At 38.0% G+C, this 19937-nt stretch overlaps 1 protein-coding gene across 1 annotated transcript in view; it reads left to right on the forward strand.

Annotated features, from left to right (window-relative positions):
* The window catches only part of LOC139935778 (inverted formin-2-like), a 77046-nt gene that overhangs the window by 33588 nt on the left and 23521 nt on the right, over positions 1–19937 (forward strand). The window contains exons 4-9 of the mRNA XM_071930358.1: positions 1352–1545; positions 4124–4138; positions 8210–8363; positions 10125–11109; positions 13328–13351; positions 16010–16164. Of these exons, the coding sequence (XP_071786459.1) occupies positions 1352–1545; positions 4124–4138; positions 8210–8363; positions 10125–11109; positions 13328–13351; positions 16010–16164 (1527 nt within the window). The remainder of the gene's footprint in view (positions 1–1351; positions 1546–4123; positions 4139–8209; positions 8364–10124; positions 11110–13327; positions 13352–16009; positions 16165–19937) is intronic.

Raw genomic sequence — 19937 nt, forward strand, 5'->3', positions numbered from 1 at the left:
TACCCCATCACACAGTGCCTTACATCCTTTTTTTGTTAAGCCGGAGAAATCCGATGATCCCAGAGGGGAAAAAGAACACCTGGAAACAGCTCCTGCAATTTCTTTATTGGTATCAAATAATCCGTTGCCTCGGAAACAAACCAGCTTTCTGTGTGAAGCGCTGAGGGCTTTGAATTGGGAGGTTATTCATAGAGGAGATGTTGAACTGCTATAGATAGATGCTTTGTGCAGTAATTGTTTAGCATCCCTCGCGTCTTGTAGGAATGTGAACTCTGTGTGTAATGATTTTCACGTTCATTTTTGGCCAACTGCGTTTAAAGGATTTGGGTACTTTTTCAAAATGTCCATAGATTTATATTAAACTTACAGGGTTTGAAGATAATGATAGTGGAAAGCTTCCCTTCAAATATTACTTACTGAGGTGCTGTAGTTTTTTGAGAAATGAGTAAAACAGTGTCATGAAAATACGTTTGTTAATGCTTAAAATAATTTTTGTCTCATGAGACAAAAATTATTTTCATGACATTGTTTTACTTATAACCCCAAAACTACAGCACCTCAGCATGTAATATTTTCAGGGAAGCTTTCTACTATCATTATCTTCAAACTGTGTAAGTTTAGTGTAAATCTGTGGACATGGTGTTTTTTGTCCTACAAAGAGTACATACACCCTTTAAAGAAGAAATTTAACAATGTCTTTTTCTCAGGATTTAATCAAAAGAAAATGTTTCAATTTTTTTTTCGTGGGTTGACTTAAAAGATTTATGTTTTCAGTAAACAATTTAATGGAATAGTTTTTCGCAGGCCTGTATGCTTCATGTACAAAACCAAAGGGGACGTCGCTTAAAAACTTGATTCCAGACCACGGGATGTCCTCAGTTTACACCATTACATGCGCGTGTGTGGTGATTGGTCCTGACGGACGCCATGTACATATGTACCGTCCTTGCGTGTGTGGACCTTATGCGTTTGCACGTGTACGGTGTGTAGCATCGCTGCTGACTCTGTGCGTGGACTTTGCGCATGCATATCATCAGTTCAGACTCTAAGCATGTATAATACTGCTGGGCTAAAGTAATGTCTCCATGCCCCATGGTCATTGCCTTGGTGCCCTTGAAATACCCTTGAAATTTACAATAAATTTACAATTTCCTACATAGGAAAAAATGCCTTGGTGCCCTTTTAAAAACTAAGTATAATACAGGCCTGATCTACATGTACATGTACCTGCCATCAGAGTTTCACCACAGTCTATTTTCTTCTCCAGCTTTTTTGTCCTGTTTTCCACCGTCAAGCAAAAACAGGAAGTCTGCTCGTTGAATCTAAGACGTTGATTTGTGTGTTATTTCAGGTGTCTAAGAACCAGCGTTATCGGTTCAGTCTTATTATTAATGAGCTACGCAATGCTGAGATCATTCCCTACAAGATTTGTCTTCTATCCTTCATCAATTGTATCATAATGAGCACCGAGGAGTTTGAGGCGAGAGTACGTCTTCGTAATGAGTTCATCGGACTACAACTTCTAGACATTCTATCGCAATTCAGGTTAGTGTCCTTTACAGCTGCTCTCATCAATGTAATCAATTGTCATTATTCGTGTCTGATCTGATAATTAGAATTCATTTTTTAGTCATTTTCACTTTAAAGGCACTGGACATGTTTGGTAATTGTCAAAGACCTGGGCCCAATTTCATAGAGCTGCTTATAAGCACGAATAGTAGCTAAGCACAAAATAATTATGCTTTCTAGATAAAATGGTTACCAGCTTGATTATCATGTCACATGGACAGTTTGTGACTGGTACTCTGCTCATTTCTTCTTAGAAGACAATTGTTAAGCAATATTTTGTGCTTAAAGGCGGTGGACACTATTGGTAATTACTCAAAATAATTGTTAGCATAAAACCTTACTTGATGGGGAGAGGATGATAGTATAAAACATTGTGAAGTAACGTAATTTTTCGAGAAAGAAGTAATTTTCCACGAATTTGATTTCGAGACCTCAGATTTAGAACTTGAGGTCTCAAAATCAAGCAACTGAAAGCACACAACTTTGTGTGACAAGGGTATTTTTTTTCTTTTTTTCTTTTGTTCTATCTCGCAACTTTGAGTACCAATTGAGCTCAAATTTTCACCGGTTGGTTATTTTATGCATATGTTGAGATACACCAAGTGAGAATACTGGTCTTTGACAATTACCAATAGTGTCCATGGTCTTTAAGCAGCTCACAGAAACCGGGCTCAGTAGTCTCACTTGGGTGTGTCTCAACATACATATAGAGCTATAGATGCATAAAATAACAAATCTGTGAAAATTGGGCTCAATTGTTCATCAAAGTTGCAAGAAAATAAGGAAAGAAAAACACCACTGTTTGCGAAAATGTGTGTGCTTTCTCGGATGCCAGGAAAAAGGATTCAGGCCTGAAGTCTTTTTCAGATTCAAGTATTTTAATGAGAAATTACCTCTTTCTCAAAACTACGTAACTTCAGAGGGAGCCGTTTCTCACAATGCTTTAAACTATCAACAGCTCTCCATTACTCGTTACCAAGTAAGTTTTTATGCTACTATATGTTTTGAGTAATAACCAAAAGTGTCCAGTGCCTTTAAGATCATCGTGTTGGACTGTGTGAGCGTAGTCATGAATTTCACATTGCAGTCTGCCTTTGCGTAGGTCTGTATTATAATATGTTCTTGAATTTTGCATTAGCAGGAGCCTCGACCGTCTGTAGTGGCACTGCCTCATTTTGATGTTGAACCTATCAAAAATATTTCATGTGGTTTAATCAGGCCTGGAATTACGTTCATTGCCCCTGTTCTTGGCCTTGGTGTCCTTTAAAACTTTCCCATTGACTTTAAGATTTTCCAGTGGAAGTGCCCTTTACAAAATGAAAATGGCCTTGCCCTTTTCAAGATGTTCAAGGATGAAATTCCAGGCCTGTTTTATACCTTTCAGTTTGAAATCAGGTTTATTTCATAACATTATTTTGACTTTGATCTTTTCAGTTTGTTAAAGGAACACGTTGCCTTTGATCGGACGAGTTGGTCTTTGATAAGCGTTTTAAACCGTTTGTTATGAAATGCAAATGGTTAGATGGATGATTTAAAAGTAGAATATAATGATCCACACAAGCATGCCTCTAAATTCCACTGTTTTCCTTTTACGTCGCGAAGAAACACGGTGGGCCATTTTGTGAAGTCAAAATTTTGACTCCATAAAATTGCCAACCGTGTTAGTTCGTGGCGTAAAAGGAAAACAGTGCAATTTTGAGTGATACTTGTGTGGATCATTTTATTCTTCTTTTAAAATATCTTTCGAAACCATATGCATTTCATAACAAACTGTTTCAAACGCTTATCAAAGACCAACTCGACCGTTCCAAGGCAAAGTTTTCCTTTAAGTTTAAGATTGCTTCCTTGTAGAAAAACTGTAATTCTTGTGTGGGGATCTTTTGTTGACTTGCATATTTTAGCTAAATAACTAACCATGATGCAGGGGAAATATTTTACCGCAAAATAACAATCAATTTGACATGCTTAATCCAATTGTGAAACCCCTCCAAAGGAAGTAATGAAGTCATATTTAAGGGCACTGGAGACTTTTGGTAATTACTTAAAGTATATACTAGCATAAAAACTTACTTTGTATCGAGCAATGGAGAGCTGTTGATAGTACAAAACATTGTGAGAAACGGCTCCCTCTGAAGTAATGTAGTTTTTGAAAAAGAGGTAATACATCACTCAAATAAAAAAAGACATTAGGCCTGAAGCCTTGCATCTGAAATCACACATTAGTGCAACAAGGGCGTTTTTTCTGTCATTATTTTCTTCAATGACCAATTGTCACAATTTTATGCATGTTGGGACACGCCAAATGAGAATACTGGTCTTTGACAATTACCAAACATGTCCAGTGCCTTTAAACAAATTTTCTACCATAACAGAACTTCAAGACTCTTCAAAATTCTGATTTTTAAACAAGAAGTTTGTCATCCTGACACAATGTATTTTCTTCTTAACTCAGGGCTAATACCAAATTAAGAATCTTAAAAAAGATCAACTTAAATATTTCCCTTTCAACTTGGTATCTAGATTCATCTTTTCCTCCATTCTTTCCTTTTGCCAGACTCGAAGCCGCAAGGTAAGGTGTGGTCTGTCGCAATCCGCAAAAAAAAATGCTTTTCATTCATTCCGCTGGCCATCCATTTTGCTGGACCTAATTTCATGGCTCTGCTTTCAGCTTAATTCTGTGCTTATGGTCATTGTTCTCTGCTTACGTGTAAGCGCCGAATTTCTGCGCTAGCTGTGTAGGCGTAGAATGCCTAGTAACATGGAGTATGGCGCGCAGAAGCCAAAATTCCCTGCTAGCTCGTGAAATACGCTTGACGTAAGCACAAAATTCCCTGCTCCCACAAGCGCCGATTCTTTGCTTCCACAAGCGCCAATTCTTTGCTTCCACAAGTGCCGATTCTTTGGTTCCACAAGTGCCGATTCTTTGCTTGGTAAGCAGAGCCATGAAATCAGGCCCTGGTGTTTTTTCTTTTAATTCTCTCTCTCCCCCTTCCTATGCAAGATTCATGAAGTTAGGGTTCTTTTTTGTTCAACATTATGCTGTGAGCAAATCTGCATGACTCCCATTTTTTAGTCTGTGGTTGGATATTGTGAGCATGATTTGCTACTTTGGCGAGAATGAAACCATCAGTTTGTTTTTTTAAAGACCTAAAAAGACTGGGTTTTTTTTTTAAATAATTTTTGTAATAAATTAACGCTGTTCCAGCAGGTTTTGAGAGTTTTGTAATGGAATAGTTGCATCGGAATTAAGTTTTTAATTTACTCTTAGGGGCCCACCATTCGGAATAATCAATGTGTAAAGTTTAGATTTCTTTTCAAAATTGTTTCGACCCAAAGGTTTTTTGCTCAAAATGTTAAGTGGCCCAGAATTGTTGTTCTAACCAGACCATACCGACGTTGATTTCACCAAACTCTTCCTAACTTAGGATTAATCTTAAGACTTAGGACGAGATAATTTCCAAAAACACAAACCGGCCATGAAGTAGCTCTGTGAAATTTGGCCCTGGTCTTGTCAAATGACAACCACGAAAAGTTCAGTTAAATTCAAATCAATTAAGAAATACTTCAATGCTACATTTTCCACAATGTGAATTCAGATGTCATTATATGTTGTTATACCTCGGTAACAAACTGTGAAGTTTGATTGGTCGAGAACCAATCATGTGATGCGCAACAAAAACGCATGTTACATGGCTCGACAGGTCGGGTAACATGTAAAGTGATGTACACCGGTGTACATCACCTTGATCCTTCCCGGCATTTGTCGATTTCCAGCGCTGTGTACGAAACAGCCGCGGGTTCTAGGGAATTGTTTCTTGTTTGTCTGCTTATAAAACAATGAATAGTCGGTCGTAATAATGTTTGAATATGACAATAGAACTTTGAGAAGAGGAATAACAATTATACAAAGGTATAACAAAACAATTGTTGCACGCTGTGACTGGGGTCCTTGGGTTTTGTACACCCTCGGGGGGAAATGGCACCCTCGGCTTCGCCTCGGGTTCCATTTTCCCCCTCGAGTGTACAAAACACCATGGACCCCGTCACATCGTGCAACAATTGTATTTTGATGTTTTTTGTACCATAACCTTGAACAAACAATTACCAACAATAGTTTGAAACATGAACACTCGTATACAGTACTACCTTTACATAAAAAGGTCTCATAAATTAACAACAGCAAAAAGCTGCGTAACCTGTTGTTAAAATGATGAACACCTTCAAACTTCTGTCAGGTCTGATAAAGCATGATATAAGAATGACTCATTATTGATATTTTGTACATGAGTCATTGAGGTTAACATGAAGCTTGCAGAGTTTTCAGTCTGTGTTGAATAGTACCAATTGTTTACTGGTTCTGCGAGTAACTGTCACCTGCAAAATACATCATTGGTGCTTTGGGTTTGTTCAATCATTTCCTGTCATTTCCAGTCACCACATACAAGGGCCCAATTTCATAGAGCTGCTTAATAGAAAAAGTCGCTAAGCACTTCAAAATTTTGCTTGCTTGAAAAAAGTTAAACAGTCAAACTACCATGTCATGTGTAATTTGTATCCTGCTCATTTCTGCTTAGAAGAACATTCTTAAGCAATATTTTGTGCTTAAGCAGCGCTATGAAATTGGACCAAGGGTTCTGCCCACAGTAGTTGGTGCTGGAAAACCCTCCGGCACTCAGGATTCCCCAAACACCAGTGGAAGAATTTCCTCTGTTTCCGACCACCACATATTTTCCAAATGTTTAAACTACACTTTCCAATTTCCTTTCAAAGGTTTTCAGTGAAATGTAAAATTGGGTATTTACCAGTAAAAAGGTATCCCAGGCCTTTTACATTTTGAGCGCTTCTTTGATTTGAGTATATTTTTATGATCTACCATTTCCAGGGAAACGTTTTTCCACCACTTAAGAAGTTCTGGGCAGAACCCTGACATACCTTCAAAAAATTATACTTTAAAATGATTTCTGCTCTGATTCCCTTTATGTTATGCCTATTAAAAAGTACTGACATTTTGTATGAATGTGTTTTTTTCTTTGAATGTGGGCTAAGGTAATTTATCGTTGCATATTAATGTGGACTAAGGTAATTTATCGTTACATTTGAATGAGGGCTGAGGTAACTTATCGTTGCATTTGAATGAGGGCTGAGGTAATTTATCGTTGCATTTGAATGTGGGCTAAAGTGCTATTCACACGGAAGCAGTTTAACTGGGATCCCTTGCTTTCTTTTAGCATGGTTGTAAAATGTAGCAACGTGTGAAAAGATTTTGCAAGAGAACTTGGGACAGTAGAAACAAATTGTTGTCCTTTTACACGAGGTACATTTTGTAAAATTTTACAAGCATGCTACAATTTAGCAAGGGAGCAAGGCTTGCTAAATTGCTCTCATGTGAAAGGGGCTTAAAGGATTCGGGTACTTTTTCAAAATGTCCACAGATTTACATTAAACTTACAGGGTTTGAAGATAATGATAGTGGAAAGCTTCCCTTCAAATATTACTAACTGAGGTTGTGTAGTTTTTGAGAAATGAGTAAAACAAGTTGCAAAATAATTTTCGTCTCAGGGAGACGAAAATTATTTTAGCATGAAAAATCCCATTAACTAGTTATGATATTATACCAAAACCATAGCATAACTGGTTAATGCGTTTTTACATGCTAAAACTGAGACGAAAATTATTTGTTTTACTCATTTCTCAAAAACTACAGCACCTCAGTATAGTACAATTTCAAGGGAAGCTTTCTACTATCATAATCTTCACACTGTGTAAGTTAATGAAAATCTGTGGACATCGTGTTTAGTGATAGGAAAAGGTACATCGAGAACCTTTAAGGTAATTTATTGTTGCATTGTTTACTCATGGTGATTTTGGTCAGTCATTTATGACATTTACGTAGGAGTTTATGGTGGGTGTTACTGCATTATGTTGAAGCTATTGGCATGTAATCATAAATAAAGGCTTCCACCGGAAGTATTTTTAGCATTAAGTAATTTGTTGGGGTTTAATAATATGTGCATTGGAAGCATAAACGTCATGTTTACCTGAAAGCTTCAATTTGTTTTTAAACTTATCATGAGACAGTGCCATTACCATTCATATTTACCACACGGAATAATACCAATAAATATGATTGAAATTCATTTTGGTTTAACCCACATACATCGATGTGTGTTAACACTGTATACTCAGTACTTTCCTGAGTTATGTGTAGGCATATTGCATGTACTTGGGTTAGATTCGAAGCCACAATTCCTTAAAGAAGTGTTCCAAGCAAATAGTTCACCTAAGATCACAGATTTTGATCCAACGTACACTGTCTAATGATGATTATACTAGAAAACATCCCCTGAAATGTTTATGTCTAAAATGTGATATTTGATGAGAAATAAATTAAACTAATTCCCAAATTGGAGTTTATTAAAATAAAATAAAAAACAAAAAATTGATGTCATGCAAAATGTTTGATCGGTTGTTCACTATTTTCATGAGACCCAGATGGTCGATCGATCTCAAACTTTTACAGGTTTGTCAGTTTATGTATATGGTGGATTACATAAAGTGCTTGCACTGCCAGCAAATGTTTTGGTACCAATTCTGTAATGTTTCTTTAAATAAATCAAATTGTTATTTCTCCATCTTGTAGGCAAGATGACTATGACGATGGAGATCTTACAATTCAACTCAACGTCTTTGATGAGAAGAAGTTAGAAGATGATGAAGAAATCCAAACCTACTTCCCTGATGATGGCGTTGATCTTAACAGCCCTATGGATGTCTTTGATGCCATTTTCAAAAAGGTATGTTAAAGGATTTGGGTACTTTTTGTAACACAAAACACAGTGTCCACAGAATTACATTAAACTTACACTGTTTGAAGCTAATGATATTAGAAAGCTTCCCTGAAAATATTACTTGATGTGGTGCTGTAGTTTTTGAGAAATTAGTAAAACAATGTCATGAAAATGCGTTTTTACATGCTAAAAAAGTTTTTGTCTCATGATCACTAAGACGAAAATTATTTTCATGGCATTGTTTTACTCATTCCTCAAAAACTACAGCACCTCGGCAAGTAATATTTTCAGGGAAGCTTTCTATTATTATTATATTCAAACTGTGTAAGTTTAATGTGAATCTGTGGACATTGTGTTTTTTGTCCTACAAAAAGTACATAGACCGTTTAATAATAACAACAATAACAGCTACATGTAGTTCTTATATATAGCACATTTTACAATACCTGTATCAATGCGTTGTAGTGCTAAGGGTAACTTTTTTGTCCAATTTAATAGAACATCAAAGTCTAAAAATAGTGTTGTCCATCGTTTAGCAAAATATTAAACCATGGTCGCTTTGTCCTTCGGTTTGGTCGTTAAGCCGTTGGTTCTGTGTTTCTGATCAGCAGCATGTGGGTTCAAGTCCCAAGTCTTGACACTTGCTGTGTCCATGGATGGGACATAAAGTTGGTCCTGTGTTGTGTAATGCACATAAAAGAACACAGTGCACTTATTGAAAAGAGAAGGGGTTCACCCTGGTGTTCCTGGGGTGGATTTTACAAAGAGTTAGGACTAGTCCTAACTTAGGACTGACTAGTCCTAACTTAGGACTTGTCCTAAGAGATATAAAAAACGCATTGCTAGTCTTAAGTTAGTCGAGAGAAGACTAGTCCTATTAACTCTTTGTGAAATCCACCCCCGGTTTGATTGGCTGCATAGTGCGCCACAGCATCTTGTAAATCATTACATGGAGCTATCTAAAAGAATCGGGCATGGTCTCATACTCCAAAACATAGCTCCATAATACTGTACATGAAAATACTGAATGTGTAAGCGCCTTGAGTATCAATAAGTGACAGATATGAGCGCTATATAAGAAGCAAGTATTATTAACATTTTAAATATTATTAAACTTTTGTTGTTACTAAAACAGAGCTCCACAATACCTTGCTGGAAAATACAGCTTAAAGCGCCTTTTGCATCACTGAGTGATGGATATAATAGTAATAATAATAACATGTTCTTATAGAGCGCACAAATCCACAAAAGTACTTAGGGCGCTATTCTAACAAAAATAACAAAAAACAGGTTAAATTTAAAAGAATGGATCTATTGACATGAGGTGTGTTTTGAGAGATGATTTGAAAGAGTGAATGGAATTGGATGTTTTGATGTGAAGAGGTAGTTGATTCCAGAGATGAGGTGCTGCAAAAGAAAAAGATCTGTCCCCCCAGGTCCTATTAGACTTGATTTCTTGAAGAAGATGTCTGTTTGCAAAACGAAGGTTGCGAGATGGTTTGTAGATCTTGAGCATGTCTTGGATGTAAGCAGGTGCTTGCCCATTTAGAGATTTGAAAACAATGAGCAAGAGTTTATAGATGATTCTAGAAGATACTGGGAGCCAGTGAAGATCTAAAAGAGCAGGTTTGATATGAGAGTATTTTGTTGTTAAGGTGACCACACAAGCAGCACTGCTTTGGATATGAGCACTCTATAAGAAGCAACTATGATTATTATTACTATTAACCCTTTTTGTTACTGTCTAATTGTTCTGCTTGTTTTCAGGTGTCTAGCACCCCAAATTCTGCACCTTTGTTGTCCCTCCTTCATACCCTCCTGCAGTTTGAACCTGATGATCCTTCCTCAGATATACTTTGGGATGTGTCCGATAATCTGGTCGGCCAACTTTTGGTCTTGGATCAACCAGAGGATGTCAAGGAGATCTTAAAATGCGGACTTTCAGAAGTAGTCAAACTTGTTCGGAGGAAAGACATGAATGCAGCCCTTCCGGCTGTGAAGGTAGAGAAGAAAGTTGCCATGGTGCATGTTGAAGTTCAGACTGATGAACAAGAAGTTCTGATTAAACCGGGGAAGCACAATGGTAGCACGGTGAAAGAGGCAGTCGTCATGCAAAGAGAAATGGGAAATGGAGATGGGACCAGTGTAGATACTGGGATGAGCAGTGGTATTGGAGCACCTCCACCTCCCCCTCTCCCACCTCTTCCCTCAGGGGCTGGAAGTGTTCCTCCCCCACCCCCTCTTCCAGGCATGGGTGGGGCTCCCCCACCACCCCCACTACCAGGAATAGGCGGTGCACCTCCTCCTCCTCCCCCACTTCCAGGCATGGGTGGGGCACCTCCTCCTCCTCCCCCACTTCCAGGCATGGGCGGGGCACCTCCACCACCCCCTCTGCCCGGTATGGGCGGGGCACCTCCACCACCACCGCTCCCTGGCATGGGCGGGGCACCTCCCCCACCACCGCTCCCTGGCATGGGCGGGGCACCTCCCCCACCACCGCTCCCTGGCATGGGCGGGGCGCCTCCACCACCCCCGTTGCCAGGAATGGGCGGGGCTCCTGCCCCACCACCCCTCCCTGGCATGGGTGGACCACCCCCACCTCCACCCCCAGGGGGTTTTGTACGAGCAGCATCACTCCCCGTCCAGTATGGAACCCCACCTCCAACAGCACCGAAGCCGAAGGTCAAGCTAAAGATCCTCAACTGGTCTAAGATTCCTCAGAACAAAGTGATGACCCCACCCAATGTATCTGGTGAGTAGCAATCTCAATTTTAAGCTCATAGTTGATTAATAACTCTACCATTGGTCTACCGTTGGCTCGCTTTCATTACTTTTATAAGCATAATATTTAGCCCTTAAAGGCAGTGGACCCTTTTGATTTACTCAAAATAATTTTAGCATAAACAAAAAATTGGATACAAGTAATGGAGAGCTGTTGGTAGTATAAAACATTGTGAGAAATGACTCCCTCTGAAGTACATAGTTTTTGAGAAAGAAGTAAATTTTCCACGAATTTGATTTCGAGACCTCAGATTTAGAATTTGAGGTCTCAAAATCAAGCATCTGAAAGCACACGACTTCGTGTAACAAGGGTGTTTTTTCTTTCATTATTATCTCGCAACTTCGTCAACCACCTGAGCTCAAATTTTCACAGTTTTGTTATTTTATGCATATATGTTGATATCCAAGTGAGACTGGTCTTTGACAATTACCAACAGTGTCCAGTGTCTTTAAAATATCGGAAATCAGACTAGAATTTGAGGTATCATGCCTGCTTTTATTAACAATAGATGGCGTATTTTTTTATAGATGATTCTATTGGGAAGGTTGAAGCAGCTATACTCATTTTCTTTCACCATTTCTTTGACGGTTCATGGTTGAATACAATACAATCACAATTATTGCTTTTCTAACCGAAAGAACTGAAACGCCAATGTGCAGGACTCAATGCAGTGCTTTATAAGGCATGCAATTAATGTGCTATTTTTAGAAAGTTAAATCGTCATGAAAGTGAGTTCTGTTGTGTGCGTTATTTATCTAGAACGGATGTTCAAAAGAAGTAAAAATATTCATGATAATATGAACTTGAGGCATGTTTCTTCTGAAAATAATGAAATGGGATCAAAGTTTCAAACCCTACAGAATCAGACTCAACAATTGAACATCATTTTTTTTTTAGACAAAGATGTGGAATGGAAATAAACAAATAAAAATAGACATGCAGACTTGTCCTATCTTGAGTTTAGTGGCTGGATACTAGAACCACTGGTCCAGTGTACAATTTGAGCCATGAAATATTTGATTTTAATTGGTTTGTTAAAGCCATTGGACCCTTTCGGTAAACAGTGTTGTCCAAGGCCCACACTTTGTGTACCACAACTTCATATCAAATAACAAACCTGTGAAAATTTAGGCTCAATCGGTCATCGGAGTCGGGAGAAAACAACGGAAAACCCCACCCTTGTTTCTGCGCGTTTCGCCGTGTCATGATGTGTGTTTTTAAAATAAATCCGTAATTCTCGTTAACGAGAATTTATATTGTTTTGCTGTTTTCTCAAAAAGTAAAGTATTTCATGGGATAATATTTCAAGAGAAGTCTATTACCACTACCTTCTGTAAACCCTGTAAGTTATTTGTAAATCTGTGATTTTTTTTTGATTTTTTTTCCGAACTGAAAGGTTCAAATGGCTTTAAAACATTTCAAAAAGGAAAGCAAAACGCTGTATTGTATTTGAGTAAATAGAATTAGCTGTTGCAAACAATATATCAACCAAATGGATCGATGGTATAAATGCAAAAAATAGTAAATGGCCTGACGTTTCGACCCTAGCAGAGTCTTTCTCGAAAGCTAAATGACAACACAACAAACATGAACAGGGGCCAATTTCATAGAGCTGCTTAAGCAAAAAATTTGCTTATGCAAGAAAATGGCCATAATTGAATGACATATACATTACTTGTGACTGGTTTTTAGCTGTTGTTTGGAGTCTTGGACAGTAATCTGATTTTACTAAGCAAGTTTTTTTTTTATTAAGCAAAATATTTTGCTTAAGCAGCTCTATGAAATTGGGCCCAGGTAACTCAGTGAAACATAAGCAGTGAAGAGGAATACATTAATTGGGTTAGAACCAACAATTGTATTTGAATTACAAACATTACAATAAATATGTTAAAATTAAAGAAACAAAAACACAAGTAAAGGCCACAAAAGCCAGATGATAAAAACACAGAACATCAAGAGAAAAACACAAAAAGGTATTATAAGTTTACTCAAATATATTTCATGTACCGGTAGTTTGAGTTAAAAAGATGTCATACTTCAAGAATTTTTAGGTATTTTTTTTATTCATACTTCATAAATTTTGTGGTATGAATTATTACATTAAAGTATGATTCAACTTTTATATTATGTAGTTTGAGCCCGAAATTTCATATATTTTGTGGTATTTTTTGTAAACTTGATACTTCAGGATTGATGAGATCTAAGTCCTTGCGTAAGTTAACAACTTTTTGTTTTGCTACTAATCATTTTGAATCTCATGCGTTTATGATACATCAAATTTATTTATCATATTTAACGGTGAAGGTTTTCTATCTATGATCCCCACACAGCTGTTTTATTTTTCATTTCACTCCATACCATTCAAATTATTGTTTGAAAATCTTTAATCGTTTGAAGTTAACTACAAAACATCTTTGTATCTGTATGCAACTTTTTTCCTATTGTATTCTCTTGAACATTATTCAACAAACGTTGTCGTGAATATGTATTTTTATTTCCCTAGTGAATTTTTGATTAATTGAACTTTTAATATTTACCTGCTATTCACAAAACCCGAACAGCTAGTTTCTGTCATGTCACAAAAACAGGTTGTCTAAGTTTTCTTTTCTTTTTACACTATTTAACAATACTGTTGTGTACTAAAACTCCAATTTTCAGTGTGTTTGACCCAAAGATAATACAATTCAAATTGATAAATGAATTCTATCTGGTACTAAAGGAACACGTTGCCTTGGATCGGACGAGTTGGTCTTTGAAAAGCTTCTGAAACCGTTTATTATGAAATCGATGTGGTTAGAAAGATGTTTTAAAAGTAGAATATAATCATCCACACAAGTATTACTCAAAATTGCACGGTTTTCCTTTTACGCCGCGAACTAACAGTCGGCCCATTTTATGGAGCAATGGCCGACCGTGTTTCTTCGCGACCTAAACGGAAAATCGTGCAATTTCGAGGCATGTTTGTGTGCAGCATTATATTCTACTTTTAAATTATCTATCTAATAATTTGCATTTTATAACAAACGGTTCCAAATGCTTTTCAAAGACCAACGCGACCGATCCAAGGCAACGTGTTCCTTTAATATTAAGCGGTGGTCGGTATCCTTCCTTGCCTCCCACCTCCTGGGCCTTGGTTCCAATCTCACCTGGGCACTATGTGGATTTGGTTTTCAGCCTCTAACTGACCTGGATTTTCCCTGAAACAATTCTCTGTCTTTTTCCCTCCCACACCTAAAACTAAAACTTTCTCCTTGTCTTCTCCCAGTTAGCCTTTTTGAGATATGGTAGACATTAAAGGAGTTGACTGTTTGTTTTGGGTCCATACAGACAAATTACCCTAATCCAAATAGTGTTATAGTATTTGGCCACCATAATATCTCATGAAATGGCTCATGGAGTACATTGGCTAGTGCATTGATGAGGCATCTGAGAGTCCTTGGTTTCACAACCAGAGTCAATTAATAAAATGAAATAAAATGAAAAATAAGCTTTTCACACCACAGCAATTTAGCAGGGGTCCCTTGTTTAATTTGAGCAAGGTTGTGAAAGTTGCACTTCGTGTGAAAGGACCACAATGTTTGGACTGTCCAAGGTCCCTAGTGAAAGTCTCAGCAATTTAGCAGGGGTCCCTTGTTTAATTTGAGCATGGTTGTGAAAGTTGCACTTTGTGTGAAAGGACCACAATGTTTGGACTGTCCAAGGTCCCTAGTGAAAGTCTCAGCAATTTAGCAGGGGTCCCTTGTTTAATTTGAGCAAGGTTGTGAAAGTTGTACTTTGTGTGAATCGAGAACAATTTTTGGACTGTCCAAGGTCCCTAGTGAAAGTCTCGGCAATTTAGCAGGGGTCCCTTGTTTAATTTGAGCAAGGTTGTGAAAGTTGCACTTCGTGTGAAAGGACAACAATGTTTGGACTGTCCAAGGTCCCTAGTGAATGTCTCTCAAATGTGCCTTTGTGTTGGGTTTTTTTTACACGGGGAGCATTTTGGTAAAATTTCGTAACTGTGCTAAAATTGAGCAAGGGACCCGTGTTTAATTGCTGTCAAACTATCTTTCAAAGAGTCAACTTTTTTATTCCATGCTTCAAAACCTTTGACAAGGTACTATTATTGTTGGGCCATGTACGACCTTGCGCTAAACTGCCATTGAGAGTCAAGCTTGATTGCTTAAGCAATAACTCCAAATGGCACGGGTGTGTGGGTTGTTGTTGTTTCTTTTCTTTTCATCATATAGGATGTCATGGATTTACTCAAATTTGTTTACAAATATGTCTGTTTTCATTCAGTATTTGTTAGTTGAATTCTTCGAAAGGCACAGCTCTTTTGAAGTTACCATGAATTCTTCACTTATTGACATTAGTATTGTATTGGTACATGGGATGCATGCATAGACCTATATTAAAAATTGTAATTCTCTTGTGTTATTTTCCATGACTAATTTTTTGTTTACATTTTATTTCATGGCAACATCTTTATGCTAGAACTTTTAAAAAGCAATTGCCAATATAGTTAAACACAACTTATTTATGAATAACTATGAACAACAACTAATATATTTTTAATACTCCTTAAGAAAATATGGAGAAGAATCATTCTCTCTTTCCGTCCTGTCGCATAGGGGTAGTTTTTTGATGACCCCAAATCTTTGACAGGAAAGTTGCTTTGATTGCAGAGAAAATATTTCTTATCTTTTATTTTCCTTCAACAAAAACCAGTGTAGTATCAATCTTCACTCTGCTTTTTATGTAATTTTTATTGTTTGTAATTTTTATGGAATTTTAGTGTAACTCACGCCTTTGAACAACCTCGAATGTAGACGCCACATAAGAAATGCAATAAATTATTATTATTAATTTGATTTGTTATGTTTTTCAGCCAAGAAGAACATCTGGCGTTGTATCAGTGAGAATCCAGAGCAGCAGAGTGTACTATCACCGGAATATCAAACTATTGAAGATTTGTTCAGTCAGAAAACCAAGAAAGCACCAGATGCTAATCAGCCAAAAGCCAAGAAGAAAGAACCCACAGAGGTAAAAAAAATTAATAATTTTATGCTCATTTTTTATCTTTATCTGTGATTTTGATTGCATGCAAATAATACTTGAGGAAGATGATTGGTAATGGCAAGTCATGGTCTAGCGGTAAAGAACTCCAGATTCAAACTCTGGTGTTACTGATCAGCAGAGTGTGGGTTAGAATCCCAAGCCGTGACACTTGTGTCCTTTATTAAAGCCATTGGACCCTTTCGGTAAAGAAAAAAAAAAAAAAGTTCACAGATTTACAAATAACTTACAGGGCTTACAGAAGGTAGTGGTGACAGACTTCTCTTGAAATATTATTCCATGAAATGCTTTACTTTTTGAGAAAACGGTAAAACAATATCAATTCTCGTTAACGAGAATTACGGATTTATGTTAAACACATGTCATGACACGGCAAAACGCGCGGATACAAGGGTGGGTTTTCCCGTTATTTTCTCCCGACTTCGATGACCGATTAAGCCCAAATTTTCACAGGTTTGTTATTTGATATAGAAGTTGTGATACACGAAGTGTGGGCCTTGGACAATACTGTTTACCAAAAGGGTCCAATGGCTTTAAGACACTTAACTATTGCTTCGTCCTTCGGATGAGGCGTAAAGCCGTTGGTCTCGTGTGTTGTGTAAGGCAAGTAAAGAAAGTGCAGCAGAATTCACGAAATACTAGGATTAATCCTATCTTGAGTTAGGACGAGTAACAGTCCTAACTTAGGATGGGCTTAAAGCGCCCTATGTCTTCGGATACAGATCTTAACTCATCCTAAGTCCTAAGATTATTGATCCTAAGTCAGGAAGAGTTTGATGAAATCGCTGGCAGTGCACTTGGCTAAAGAGAAGGGGCTCGGCCCGGTGTTCCTGGTTTGATTGGCAGCATGTTGTGCCACAGCACCTTGTAAACCATTACATGGTGCTATGTAAAGGAGTAGATCTCTTAGTTCAAACGTAGTCCCACATACCTTGCAGGAAATACTGTATGTTAAAGCACCTTGAGCGTCACTGAGTGAAAGATATGCACGCTTTATAAGAAGCCATTATTATTATTATTATTAATAATAGATGTCAAATTAGCATAGGGGATAAAGAATATTATAACACACCTCTTGCTTGTTCTGTATTCTGGTTGGCTGAAACACGGTCACGTGGGATGAACTAATATAGGCTAGTGATCACGGGCGTGTTTTGCGGGAATAGTACCAGAGCGGGCACTAGTCTTTGCAAATAGTGCCCGCGGTATAGTGCCCGCGGTAACAGCGCCCTCTCTTGACTTGAACCGTGAACAAACTACAAAATTCCTTTTTCTGTTATTATTTGACATTTTAAGACCGAGCTGCGTTATAAAACACATATTGACTGGCATAACTCGGTAGCTAGTGTACGTCTATTCCCCCTCGGACCTGTGAGTGACCAGAAGAGGGGCCTATTTCCCTTAGGTCGCTCTTCTGATAACTCAAAGTCCCTTGTGGGAATAGACGTATACTAGTTACTCGTTGCCAGTCAATAATTCTAGTTTTACCCTTACACCGATGTGTTAGTACTACATACTCGGTACTTCCCTGAGTTCGGTGAAAAATTTTTTTGTTACTGTTATGAGATAGCTTTGAGTTAGACCACATGAAGCGTTCTATATTTGGATTTACCAAAGCGTGAACAAGATGCTGTTAATAGAGGTAGGTGGTGCCGCGTTAAGACAAGTATCAAGGGCAACGTATCTGCTATAATAATGACAATCTTACCAATCACTAGCAGACCTGTGGTCTCCGTCAGTTAGCAGGTGGGCTCTCATATAATTAGCTGTTTGAAATATTAAGTAAAGAGCCTTGTTTATTATTAGCACAAATTTTGAAAGATTTGTTCGTTGGTGCATATATTTGGATACACCAAGTGAAAATATTGGTCTTTGAGAATAGACTGTGCAAGTCTCGCCCGCACTGGAGCGAGGAAACAAGGATGGGACAAGGATGTTTATTTGATCTTGAACTGTTTGAAACCCCTGTTGTAAATCTACGCCCGAATGTGAAACTACTAAAAGCTGGTTTATACGCGGGCGCACAGTTGTCGCGAGGGCGTTAGATTGAGCCCCTGTTCAACTTTCATGTTTACACTTTGAATGCTTACAGAATCAAGTTCTGAAAAGTATATGAAGTGTTCTCACTTAATTTTGCGCTCAGTGTGGGGTCATTGACATCTTGTATCAAGTAACTACAGTACAGTCTACTTAGAATAGTGTCATCAACAAAAACACTGTATTACTGCTGTGTTAGAATTCTAATCAGGATTATCACACCAACCCTGCTAAGTTCATCAAGAACATAATTTGGTTTGTTTGTTTGTTTGTTTAGATGACCTTCCCATCAAGGAAACTCCCTGGTTGCTGTAAGACACTGCCCTAGAATTGCAAGGGTCGTGGGTTTGAATCCCACCCGAGTAACATGCCTGTGGTATTTTTTCACAGGACTCGGGAAAGTACTGAGTATACAGTGCTTATACACATTGGTGTATTGGTACAAACCAAAATGAATATTCTTTATCCCCGATGCAAATTTAACATCTATTATATCATTGCGGTACCCGCTGCCAAAACATAGGATTCGAACTGCCTCTAGCTGCCGGGCAACCTCGGTAGTCTAGTTGGTAAGACACTGCTCTAGAATTGCAAGGGTCGTGGGTTCGAATCCCACCGAGTAACATACCTGTGGTATTTTTTCACAGGACTCGGGAAAGTACTGAGTATACAGTGCTTATACACATTGGTGTATTGGTACAAACCAAAATTAATATTCTTTATCCCTGATGCAAATTTAACATCTATTATATCGTTGCGGTACCCGCTGCCAAAACATAGGATTCGAACTGCCTCTAGCTACCAGGCAACCTTGGTAGTCTAGTTGGTAAGACACTGCTCTAGAATTGCAAGGGTCGTGGGTTCGAATCCCACCCGAGTAACATGCATGTGATATGCCTGTGATATGCCTGTGATATGCCTGAGTATACAGTGCTAACACACATAGGTGTGCGGGTATAAAAAACAAAATTAATATTCTTTATCCCTGGTGCAAATTTAACATCTCTTATATCTCTAACTTCACGTTGAAATTAAGCCAACGGTGTAAAATATCATTTTTAGAGCCAACACTACACAAAAGAGATTATACTCCCATGCATGCCAAGTTTCAAATCCTACTTAATTTCCTTTTCTCTTACACACTCTTTCAGAGCAAACTTTGAATGTACATGTCCATTTGTTTTTGCTGTCAGATGATGTCAGCAAAAACAAATGAAAGGGGAAGTTCTGTACAGCCCTAAGCTCAGGTTCAATGCCAAAAACTTGGGCATTATGTATTGGAATTGATTACAATGAGGCTTTCAGGAAGTAATTATCTTGTCAACAGTTTTGTGTTTTTCACAGGTGACAATATTTATGTTGTGTCCGGTTCCGGAACAGGCTTCAGGGTAGTTACAATTAAAGTGCAGTTGTACAGCAACTTTGTTTTTATTGCAGAAAGTTGCTTCACCCACCCGTATTGCTTCTCTCTCCATCCTCTCTTCCTTCCTGATCTTCCAGGCCTGGAATTTGAATATTTTGAAAGGGCAAAGCCATTTTCAATTTCCAAAGGGTACTTCCATTTGAAAACAAATCTTAAATTAAATTAGAAACTTTTGAAGGGCACCAAGGCCATGACCATGGCCTCCGTTGCCTGCGTATAATTCCAGGCCCTCTTTATTGGTATTTTTCGTCTTAACATCTTAAAATAGGGCACGTGTCCT

This window comes from Asterias amurensis, chromosome 4 (genome assembly GCF_032118995.1).
Source record: "Asterias amurensis chromosome 4, ASM3211899v1".
NCBI classification, from domain to species: domain Eukaryota; kingdom Metazoa; phylum Echinodermata; class Asteroidea; order Forcipulatida; family Asteriidae; genus Asterias; species Asterias amurensis.